Source organism: Hyperoodon ampullatus (genome assembly GCF_949752795.1).
Source record: "Hyperoodon ampullatus genome assembly, chromosome: 5".
Taxonomy (NCBI): Eukaryota; Metazoa; Chordata; class Mammalia; order Artiodactyla; family Ziphiidae; genus Hyperoodon; species Hyperoodon ampullatus.
This window is the reverse complement of record NC_136918.1, coordinates 37,077,035-37,089,202: the sequence shown is the minus strand read 5'-3', so window position 1 is coordinate 37,089,202 and position 12,168 is coordinate 37,077,035. Positions and strand designations below refer to the sequence as shown.

At 53.5% G+C, this 12,168-nt stretch overlaps 1 protein-coding gene across 1 annotated transcript in view; it reads right to left on the bottom strand.

Moving 5' to 3' along the window:
- Positions 1 to 11,070, bottom strand: part of TMEM44 (transmembrane protein 44) — a gene marked incomplete at both ends in the record, with an annotated part of 34,185 nt that extends 23,115 nt beyond the window's left edge. Inside the window, 5 exons of the mRNA XM_079705027.1 lie at positions 4,582 to 4,668; positions 4,875 to 5,041; positions 6,140 to 6,233; positions 7,947 to 8,073; positions 10,934 to 11,070. Of these exons, the coding sequence (XP_079561153.1) occupies positions 4,582 to 4,668; positions 4,875 to 5,041; positions 6,140 to 6,233; positions 7,947 to 8,073; positions 10,934 to 11,070 (612 nt within the window). The remainder of the gene's footprint in view (positions 1 to 4,581; positions 4,669 to 4,874; positions 5,042 to 6,139; positions 6,234 to 7,946; positions 8,074 to 10,933) is intronic.
- Between the last annotated feature and the right edge of the window lie 1,098 nt (positions 11,071 to 12,168).

Below are 12,168 nucleotides of genomic sequence, written 5' to 3'. Positions count from 1 at the left end.
TGATGTAAGAGGTTGGAGGGCAAGCCCTCTGCCCATGGCCAGTCCCCAGAGGTGCCACTTCTGTTGGGCTTCAAGCTGCTTCCAGGAATTCCCTGGCAGTCCAGTGGTTAGGGCTCTTTGCTTCCACTGCAGAGGGCATGGGTTCGATCCCTGGTTGGCGAACTAAGATCCCACAAGCCGCGCGGCATGGCCAAAAAAACGAAAGCTGTTTCCTTTGTCTGGTGAACTCCTATTCATCCCTCAGAACCTGGCTTAAACCCAACTCTGGGAAACCATCCCTTAACACCTCCACCCTAAGGGGAGCAAGTTATTCCCTCTTCAGGGTCTCTCACACCTCTGACATATCCCTCTATTGGAGTGCCTTTCACCCTCATCATGACTTAGCTCCTTACACATCTGTCCAACAGACAGAGGGCTCCTGAGAGCAGGGCTGAGGTCCTCACCATCTCGGTGCCCTGGAACCCAGCACTGGGCAGGGGCTCGTGAGTGTCAGTGGGGAGAGCAGGACGGCGACTGAATTATGGAGAGCCAAGGGCCCACCCTTCTCATCTCGGGGCTACCGGCTCTGAACCAGGCGGGATGGGAAAGTCAGGAAAATTAGAGATAACATTCTGGAAATTTTGAAGCCAAGGGGATATTTCTGGAGAATGAGCAATGGAAATATTGGTTTTTAAAAAAGGAAACATGCAATATTTATATGTAAGTATCCTTTACGGGTATAAAGTCACTTTATATACACATTAAGTATATATACAAATATTATGTATTTCCAATTATATACAATTACATAGGTATTTAAATTAATACATAAATATAAATTATATTATATATATATATATATAAAACTTAGTTTGCTCATTAGATGACTGTACTTAGAGACATACAGGCCTTGGTTAAGGAATGGAAAAAATTCAAGAGAAAAAGCATGTTTTAGCCGATTTTCTCCATTTTAATTTTAATCCTCAAAAAGATTCCTGGGACTTCCCTGGTGGCACAGTGAGTAAGAATCTGCCTGCTAATGCAGGGGACACGGGTTTGAGCCCTGGTCTGGGAAGATCCCACATGCCACAGAGCAACTAAGCCCGTGTGCCACAGCTACTGAGCCTGCACTCTAGAGCCCACGAGCCACAACTACTGAGCCCACGTGCCACAACTACTGAAGCCCACGCGCCTAGAGCCCGTGCTCCGCCACCACAATGAGAAGTCCACGCACTGCAATGAAGAGTAGCCCCTGCTCGCCGCAACTAGAGAAGGTCCGCGCACAGCAACGAAGACCCAACACAGCCAAAAATAAATAAATAAAATTAAATTAAAAAAAAAAAAGATTCCTGGGAATTCCCCAGTGGTCCAGTGGCTGGGTCTCCACGCTTTCACTGCCAAGGGCCTGGGTTCAATCCCTGGTTGGGGGACTAGGATCCCACAAGCCGTGCAGCGCGGCCAAGGAAAGGGGAAGAAAAAAAAAGATTCCTCAGGAGTGTTACATGTCCCTCTGCATCTCTTCCTGTTTTGTTCCTGGGCCTCCCTGTTTCTGGCCTGTCACCCCCTGAGCAAACGGCACGCAGCTGGGGACGGTGGCCCCTGGCCCACGGGCCCCAGAGGCTGCGGGTGGAGTGTCACCCCTTCCCATCAGCCCGTCCTACCTCACACGGCCCAGCAGCACTGCTATGGCGGGAAGACTTTGGGGTCCTCCAGCCCACCCACCCCCATTTTACAGAGGACACTGATGGCCAGAGGGGAAGGTGACTTGCAGAGCCGGGCTAGGCCCTGAGCTGGATGAGGCCAAGCTGGGGGAGCCCTCTGCTCTCACTCCCAACCCACGGCCAGCGCCCACTGACTCAGAACTCAAGCTCTTCTCAGGGTCGGTACTAGGGTCTAGAGGGCTCCGCCCGCGGCGCTGAACACACAGCTGTGCTTCAAGCACCACTGCTTGAAGACTGGAACTGGCTTGGTGACTCGAGATGTGGTATGAATTTCTCCAGCACACACAGGCCTGTCTAGCAGGTCAGGACAGACGGCTGGGGGGACGACCTGCCTGGTGGCTTCCTGGCAAATCCGCGCTGGGGACTGGAAGCGGGCTCTGCCTCAGACACTCTTACAGCAGCAGTGACTCCCAGTGTTGTCAGCACAATGCTTTACTGATCAGTGCGTGTTTCACACCCTTTGTCCTGTTCAAAGACTTGCTCCTGGAAAAATGGGAACTCTTCCCACCAAAGCCACCCAGCCAGGCTGCTCCTCAGCGCCCCCTCCAGGGGTAAATTAGAAGTGGCTTCTGGGGGATCCAGGGTCCAAGTCCAGGCTGGCTTGGCTTCCCATAGCACTGCAACCCTGCTGGCTTTCTCCCTAATGAGGGAACCCTAGCTCTGGGTTATTCATGGGACCAGAGACACTTAGGGCTGGCAGCCCCTCTGAGATTGCCCAGCTCAGTCCCCTTGCAATCTCCCTCTATCTTCTTGCCAAGGGGCCATCAGGTTTGAATGCCTCTAGTGATGAGGAGCCCACTACCTCCTAAAGCAGGAATAACAATACCAATTGTTCTCAACATGCCAGGCACTCGGAAAAGTGTCTAACCCATGGAATTCTTCCTTTCACCGAATGGGAAGCGGCCTCCCAGTAACCTCTTGGTTATTGATTCTGGTCTTGGTCCTGTTCTCCGAGACTGCAAAGAACAAGGCTGCTCTTTCTGCCCCAAGGTAGCCCTCTGTTTCGTGTATCCATGAGCTTCCTTTTTTCTAGGCCAAATGCAGTGACTCATTAACAAGTGTCTGCTGGAACCTACCCTGGGCAGACCCCAAGCACCTGGAACACAGTGAGAAATAAAACAGACAAGGGCACTGCTCTCACGGTGCTGATGCTCTGCTAGGGGACCAGGCAGCAGCCTGGTAAATAAATAAAGGAGCTAATTCAGGCTGTGATAAATGCGATGAGGAAAATGAAGCAGAGGGAGGGACACAGAGGTGGGGCTGGCTTGGGGCTATTTCAGGTGGGATGGTGTTATGGGTTGAATTGTGTCCCCCCAAAAAAGATGTTGGAGTCCCAGACGCCAGAGGTAGTGAATGTGGCCTTATCTGGAAATAGGGTTTTTGCAGGTGATCAAGGTAAGCTGAGGGTATTACGGTGGGCTCTAATCCAAGATGACTGTGTCCTTGTGAAAAGGGGAAAGTCAGACACAGAAACGTACGGAGGGAAGCCATGTGACCACACACACACACACACACACACACACACACACACACACACACACGGAGAACTCCACACAAATCCTGGGGTTGTGCTGCCACCAGCCAAGGAACTACCAGAAGCTTAGAGAAAGGCCTGGAATGGATACCTCTCTAGGGTCTTCAGAAAGAGTGTGGCCTTGCTGACACTTTGGTATTGGACCTCTGGCCTCCAGGACTTAAAGACAGTATGTTTCTGTTGTTCAGAGTCTGGGATACTTTGTTATGGCAGCAGCAGGAAACTAATACAGGTGGTCAGGGCACTGCAGCTGTTCCTTCAAAGGTCCTCACGTGACACGGCTTCCCAGCCCTGACCACACCCTGGAGGCCCATCCCAGCGGTGGCTGAACTGAGCACAGTGTTTCCCACGCTCCCCTCCCTTGCCCTGGAGACAGAATCTTTGCTGATGAGGCCCTGTGCCAGGGAGGTTTCAGGCTGCAGCTCCCACGAGTGGTCAACTAAGCACCCACCTCCTCAAATCCTGTTCTCCTGGGATTGCTATTAAACCACAGTGCTCTTGGGCAAGACTAAATGATGGGCCGTCACATTTCTGGTGTCAGGCCCCGCCATTTTCACGCATCCATAATACGTGGCTCTTCGGCAGGCGCTCTCCGGCCTCGGTGGCCTTTCCCGCACACTCTCCTCTGCCCTGAGTGCCTTCCCTTCGCCTCTGCCTCCTCAGACCCCACCTGGACTTCGCTGCCAACCTGGGGCCGCGCCAGCACCCAGTGCCTGGCAGTGTGAACAGTTTTCACCCTCGCTCATTTGAATACTGTAGGAGGCTTCTCTCTTTCTTCCAAAACCCCAAACGTTTGATTCTTTCTTAGAGCATTCAAACATCCTGCTTTCCCTTTCTGTGTCTTCCTTGGGGAGACTGTGAGCTCCCCAAGGGCAAACAGGGCATCTCAAGGCACGTCTGTTTCCCCCAAGGGACTGGCCATCACAGGGCTTCCCTCACCCCAGATGCCTGGAAAATATCTGCCAACAAGACACTCTCGAATACACAGACCCCAGGAGCTGCATGATCCTGTTCTCTAAAACCTCAGATCTTCTCATCCCTTAATGGGGTGCCTGTCCATCCAAACTTAGGGGCTCCTTCCGGAGAGCCTGATTTTCATTTGCTACGAGAAATGGAGAGAACACAGTGCCCTCTCCCTGTGAGCCTCAGGACCCTCCGAGGCCTGGGGGCAGCTGTTCGCTGCCCGCACACACGTGTATACACGCACACACACCCACGTAACACACCCACACGCGCACATGTGAACGGAGACACCACCTCTCCACCCCGGTGACCTGGAGCTGGGAGGATGCTCCCAGATGCCCTAAGACCTGCCAGGGTGAACCACAGTCCTGGCCCCAGACTCACGATTCTGGAGAGTTGGGGGATCCGGGAAGCCCAGGAGCCCAAAGCTGCGATGCTGCCCAGCAGGTAGCCAAGGATTTCAGTATCGTCCTGCGGGAACAGTGATACACTCAGCACCCTGAGGAGATGCCCATGCACCCCAGGCCCGTCCTTTTCTGCTTTTAGGAGGTTCTTCCCAACAAGGCCTAACCCTGACGCCCACCCCCAGGGCATTTGTTGGAAGTAGGAGAAGGGGAGGGGCCTGCATTCCCCGCCCCCCGACCCCGTCAAGTCCCCCTGAGCAGGCTCGACCTCACCTGTACCAGGCTTCCCAGCAGCCTCCGCTGTGGCCCTCGGATGGGGCCTGAAGCCTTCGGGACAGCGGCCCACAGAGCCCAGCCTGGGCCCAGGCTCAGAGGCAGGACCAGGGCAAATATGCTGGCCCTGAGCTGCCGCCTCCTCTTTCTCTTCCGGGAACCCCGACCTGCAACAGACACCAAGATCCCACAGGGCTCCCGGGATCTGGAACTCGACAGACAGCTGCGTGGGAAGAACTGGTGTCGACCCCAGACCCGAGGCCAGGATGGGCTCCCACGCTGTTCCACAGGCCAGCCCCGCACCCCCCTTCAAGGGCCTGTGGTTGGGTTTTCCCCCTTCCCCTTACCCCCCCAACCCCCCCATGACTGGCACTCTTCCCCGTCCTCAGCCTCTCATAGTGTTTTATGTTTCAAGGCAGGGCAACGCGATCCTTTATCACATGCATCTGCATGCACACAGAGTCGCCCGTCCTAGACTGGAGACCGCTGAAGGCAGGCACTGTGCCCAGCCAGGTCTATAACCTGCACGGAGCCCGGCACAGAGTGGAACCGGCACAAGCTTGGTGAATGTATTACGAGTGGGCACACTGGTGCCAAGGCACCAAAGCTGTGAGTAGGATAAGCATCGTCTTGGAAAGTCTCCTTGAAATAGAAGACAGATCCGCCTCTGAACAATTCCAAAAAGAACATTCCTCCTCTGGGCAGCCTCGAGCAGCTGAGAGCATCTTACATTACCCCTGATGCAAGCATTTCCTTTTGGGACAAAGGTCCGAGCACACTGCTGCCCCTTCTCAGGAACGTCCCAGTCCCACATACTTAAGGCTACTCATCCCATCTCAGTCACTTCCAGCCCCCGCTCGGCCTGAGGCAGCCCAGGTGCTTCGCTTGGAGCCCCTGGGTTTGCACACTGAGTATCACTGTCCATCCCCAAAGCCCTGCCCCCTCCCTTTCCTGACCTCTGCCCATGCTGCTCTTTCACCTGGAATGCCCTTCCTCATGGTCCCAGTTCCGATGTCACATCCTTCTCTGACACCTGCAGCCCCTCCCCTCCTCTGGCTGCCCATTGTGTGCCCGCACCCCCTTACTAGCAGCGCTAACTACCTTTTAGGCCCCTGACTCCCCCCTCTGGATGAAGCCAGGGAGCTCGCCCATTCGTCTGTGCCTGGCAGGGTCCAGGCTCGGGCGTGACAGGGAGAGGCACTCAGCACACTGATGGATGAAATGAGTGGATGGATGAAAACAGGAACAGATGGCAGCACGCTTACCTGAATTGGACTTGACTTTGGAGCTGCAGACTGGGAAGAGAATGGACACAAAGTTCACCAGGTCAACAGCTGCTAGGTAGGCACCAGTGAAGACCTGGGAGCAAAGGAAAGAGGGTCTTGGTGTTCAAACACCTTTCAGCAACTGTAGCACCTCTCATTCTGGCTTTCCTCTACCACGTGTGTTCCACTGATGTAGGGCTTCCAGGGATACCTCCAACCCCAGGAAAGGTTGGTTATCACCTCCACTTGACTAACGAGAACATGGGGTGCTTAAGTAACCAATCCCATTATGCAGACGCCCATCAGAGAGATGGGACAAGAACTCAGCCTGCCCCACTTTCCAGGGGACAGCATAGTCTCTGCTGTGCAACTTTGGCCCAGCCACTGAACTTCCCTGGGCCTTGGTTTCCTCATCTATAAAGCAGGGATAATAACAGTGCCTCCCTCATTGTTAAGTAGATTGTATGGGCCGATACACGGGAAGTTGCTTAGGCCAGCGACTAGAGGAAAGTAAAATGCACCCACCCATACATGCACTAGCTACTGACAGTATAGTTGACACTTGAACAACTCAGGGGTTGGGGCACCGACTCCTCTGCAGTGGAAATTCCAAGTATAACTTTACAGTCATCCCTCTGTATCCGAGGTTCTGCATCCATGGATTCAACCAACTGTGGATCCTGTAGTGCCGTAGTGTGTATTTATTGAAAAAAATCCACGTATAAGTGGACACACACAGTTCAAACCCATGTTGTTCAGGGGCCCACTGTACTTAGTGCTTAAGAGCATGCATTCTGGGGTTTGAATCCTGACTCTGTACTTACTAGAGGGTGACTTTAGCAAGGTTATTTAACCTCTCTATGCCTCAGTTTCCACATGTATAAAACAGGGATAATGAGAGCACCCACGTCATAGGTCGATTTGAGGATTAAATGAGTTAATACTTGAAAAGCCCTTAATGTCAAGTACATAGTTAAGTATTTAATAAATATCAGCTATTATTACTGGACTTGAGCTAGGTCTCATTATAGTCTATCAGCTAATGAGAATGGGCTCCTAGAATGAAAGGTGATTTGTTTCTGATAGAAGGCTGCTCACAGCAGGGTCTAGAACTCTCCAAATCTGTGTCCAACCACTAGGCTCCCCTCCTTCACATCTACCTGGATGGCAAAAGGCCAGGACCAGCCCCCTGAAGTGGGACCCATAGATCCTCCTTGGGATATGTATTTTGGGATAAGCCCCTTCTACACAGATTTGTTTGAGGGTCTAGACTTTGGAAAAACTTGAAACTGCTTCTCACTTGCTCCAAAGCCCACATCACCACCTGGGAAAGGATTCAGACACCCCTGCCTGCGCTGCGGCTGGGACCTGGGCTCTAAAAACAGTAACAGCAACAATCCCTTTTTACTGGATATCTACTATGCGTCAGCTGGTGTTTTAAGTGATGGGGATATGGTAGCGAATGAAAATTTTTGCCCTTATGGAGCTGACATTCTAGTAGGGGCTAACATACAATAAGCCATAAACATAATGAATAAGTCAAGTCGATGGTATATTAGGGAAAAATGGAGCAAGATGAGGTTGTCTGGAGCACCTGCGGTAGAGGCAGGGCACACTCTTAAACAGGTGATCAGGGAGGCCTTATTGGGAAGGAGATATTTGAGCAAAGACTTAAAGGAGGTGAGCAGTGAGCCATGTGGGTACTGGAGGAGCAGAAGACCAGCAGGGGCACAAGCCCTGAGGTGAAACTGCCTCGCATGGGGAAGGAACAAGACAGAAACCACTGTCACCTGTGGGCTCAACGCACCTGGATGGTGAGCTGTTTGGCCAGAATCGCCCCGATGGTGTCACACAGGCTGGTCAGGAGGCAGCAGGCAGCACACAGCGCCGACTGGTCCCGTCCGGATTTCTTCCCACATCTCAGATAGAGAAGCCTGCGGGGACAGACGGGCGTGTGGGCAGAACACAGACATGTGAGTTTGGGTTCCCAAAGCAGGTGTCTGAAAAGGGCAATTGTGACTTTATGTCCTTCAGAATCACTTTCTTCCCGATATTCAGCAGGTGGTTTTGACCTTAGTTTACAGATGGTTAAAGAAAGGATGGAAAGCCTCCGAGCCTCTGACCAACAAGCCCATGGCAGGAGGCAGACCTCATGAAAGGAGGAAAGAAATTCCTCCTACAAATCTGGCTGCCTCAAGTTCATGACCCACCACTCAGTGCTGACAAATGAGCTGTCAGCTTTTATGTTTTGAAAGGAAACAGGAGGGTTATAAAAGTAACCCAATCATTGCAGTTTAACTGCAGAGCAGAGTTAATTGCCTGGATTAAAAAGGCAACTTGCTTCTTTGAAATTAAAATGAAATCCTTCTAATCCATCTGTGCAGTGAAATGGCCTGGCTTCTGCCAGCTGCATCCAAACTGATTTCATTTTGGGTGCATGTTCTTCACACACCGGGGGAGACTCCTCTAAGTTGCGACGGCGCTTTGGGCTGACCTCCCCCTAGGGGCCCCACTGCTGGCTTCTCTCCCTTACTGCCCGCTTTCCACCCCCAGGAACAAGCGCAGGCAGGCAGGACAGACTGGAAGGGGCCAGATGTCTCTCTGTCAGCATCATTGATCGGATCTTGGAAATACTTTGTTCTAGATGTTTCCCTGCTCCATTTCTATGGAGAAACTGAGGCATGATTGCAGCTCTGGTTTCACTTCCTTTAACCACAGGGTGGTACTCACTCTACATCATTAGGACCATTTGGCTGGTTCTGAGCATCAGCCCTTGGGACTAATGAGTGAGGACAGAAGGCCATTGGGCTCCCAAACATTCCCCGACCGGCCGGCCGAAGCCCAAAGCTCACAGTGGGAACACCAGCTGTTAATTTGGGTCCTGAAACTGTTTCAAGGCCCAGGAGTGAAGACTCCTACATTAGAGACTCTCTGAGTTGGACCCAAATTAGAAATAATTCATTTAGGGCTTCCCTGGTGGCGCAGTGGTTAAGAAGCCGCCTGCCAATGCAGGGGACACGGGTTCGAGCCCTGGTCCGGGAAGATCCCACATGCCACGGAGCAACTAAGCCCGTGCACCACAACTACTGAGCCAGTGCTCTAGAACCCGCGAGCCACAACTACTGAGCCCGCGTGCCACAACTGCTGAGGCTTGCGTGCCTGGAGCCCGTGCTCTGCAACAAGAGAAGCCACCGCCATGAGAAGCCCGCGCACCACAACGAAGAGTAGCCCCCACTCACCGCAACTAGAGAAAGCCTGCGCGCAGCAACCAAGACCCAACACAGCCAGAAAAATAAATATATAAATAAATAAATTTATTTAAAAAAAGAAATAATTCATTTCAACCCTCCCATTTGAGAAAGGAGAAAACTGAGGTCTATGGTGAAAGGTGAGTTAACGGCAGGCCTTCTGCTTCACGTGTGGCGGCTCTGCGTGTGCCCTGCGGCTCTTCGGCCACTTCCCCAGCTCTCAGGGGTCAGGGATCTCGGGCTGACTCTGACCCAGTCCCCACACAGCTGAGGCAAGGCGAAAAGGCAGAGGCTGTGCTCTCAGCCTGGCCACTGGGCATTCTCGAGGGAGCTCCTTAACCTCTCCAAGCCTTCGTTCCTGGAGGGTAAGACATCTAATAATACTGGCTTTAGAGGGTGGCGGTGAGGGACAAGTGAGATACTGCACATAAAGTGCCTTGTTAGTTCCCATCCTCTGATCTGGGTAGTTTACCTCACAAGCCTGCCCCTTTCTAGTAGGTTCTGGGATTTCGGTTCTCCCCATTTACTCAGGCAAGTTAGTTAACCTCTCAGCAGCTCAGGCTTCTCATCTAAGCGGGGTCAATGACAGTCCCTACCCCATGGGGCTGTGGCAGGGATCAGTGAGTTAACGCAGCACTAGGCCCTCAGTAACTGTTCTAAGTGTCTTCTTATTCATATTCCAGGGACTGGGCAGTGGGGCTGCAGAATCTCTCCACCAGCGTCAAATGCCTGAGGGGAACATGATTGCCTGTCAAAGGTGAGCCGGTGTCAGCCTCCCTCAGGGGTGGTCCTTCTCCCTTACCAGGGAATACGTGGGTGGCACCATCCTCCAGAGCTTGGGACAGGGTGGCAGAAGATCTGGAGACCATCTTTAGCCAGACTGCACCCTTAGAACCCAGGTTATGGGGACCACTTGGCCAAAACACTCCAGGTGTCGGACAGACCAGGGCAAAGTCTGTGGCCAGAGTCGGATACTAGCCTCCCCTCTTCTCAGCTAAGAGGGCCAGTAAATTGAGGCCAGAAACATTGAGAGACTCGTCCAAGGCCCTTGTCCTCCGCCAAGGGTTGATGGCAGTGTTGGAGCAATAATAATGCTGTTTAATGAGCACTTAGTAAGAGCTTCACCAGTACTATTTGATCCTCCCAGCCGTCCTATGTGCTATCATCCCAATTTACCTGAGTAAAACGAGCCCCAGGGATCTTATAGCTCGCCCAGCTCACACGGCCAGTAAACGGGGAAAGGTTGACACTAGAACCCAGGACTGGCTGCTTCCAGTCCACGGCCCCGTCCACTGCACCACCCAGCATCCTCCTGCTGGCTCCCAGCCCAGCCTCCTTGTGCGTGGAATCCGGAAAGAAGTATCTGATTTCAGTCTACAGCAACATATTCCTCTTGATCCTGCAATTGTGCTGCCTCCTGCATCCTCCCTTTCTGCCCCCTTCCCTCTAGGTTTCCAAGCGCGAGTTAGCAGGGGGCAGCGCCCCATTTCCCCCCGCGGCCGCCCCGGTCCCCGCCCTGACGCCGCCCGGCCCCAGTCCCCATTACAGCGCGTGGACGGCGATCCAGCAGGAAAAGGCGCAGATCCACAGGCCGAAGGAGATGCAGACACGGTGGCGGGCGAAGCAGTGGTCCAGGTAGTCCCAGTCCCAGAGCGCGGGCGCGGGGCTGGGCGCCTCCCCCATGGCTGTCTCGGCTCCGCCTGGCCCGGTGCCCGCGCCTCCGCCTGACCGGGGACCCGCACGCAGCCTCCCCCCGCTGCCCGCCGCCCCGGGCGCTGCCTCCCCGCGCGTCCCCTTCTCCGATTCTGTTCCTTCGCGGCGGTCCCAGCCGAGCGCGCCAACCGCAGGCCGGAGATGGGCGCGCCCAGCTCCGCGCTCCCGGGGGCGGGCGGCGGCGGTCAAGACTCGAGGGAAAAGTTTCCGGGAACGCGCGGCTCCCCACCCCTCGCGCTATTGTCGGGGGTCCGCGGGCGGGAGGCCGCCCCCCAGTGGCGGAAGCCGGGAGCAGCCTCTGCACAAAGGCGGTGCCCCACGCCCCCCAGACAGCGGCAGCATGGCTCCCGCGGACCCCTTCGCTGTCACGCATCCCCAAACCCGGCGGCCAGAGCGGAATACAGTGACCTGCCGGCGCACTGTGAGGCACCTCGTCCGTTCGTTAACCCACCATATTTCCTGAGTCAAACAATACATACTTGGCGCCTGGGGAGCTTGCTTGGACGCTGGGGATCCCGCGATGAGTGGGGCTTGGTCCAGATCGTTAAAACGGCACAGCACAAAGGGTGCTGTGGGAGGCCAAGAAGGAGGAATCAAACGCGCCCCTCTGCATCCTCCCTCGCTCTTTTCTGAGGCTGGAGCTGCACCCTGTGTCCCTGCTCCGTTGCCCAAGCCAGGCTCTAGAGGCGAAGTCCTTACCCCGCGACCCCCGCAGCCAGGGAGCCCCGTGATTTTTGCAATCTGTCCCCTCCCATCCAGCCACACTGCCATCAGTTCAAGTACACAGGGCTATTGTTCTTGAAAACAAACTATTATTATGATTTAAAATTTTCCTTGTTGATCTTAATAACTTTTCTTAAAGGACATGACTATATCGTTTCTTTTTTTTATTTTTAAAAATAGCTTTACTGAGATCCCATTCATATATCATAAAATTCACCCATTTAAAGTGTACAATTCAGTGGTTTTTAATATATCCACAGAGTTGTGCAACCACCACCATTATCTAATTTTAGAACATTTTCATTACCTGCCAAAAAACCTAGTAGCTACTAGCAGTTACTCTCC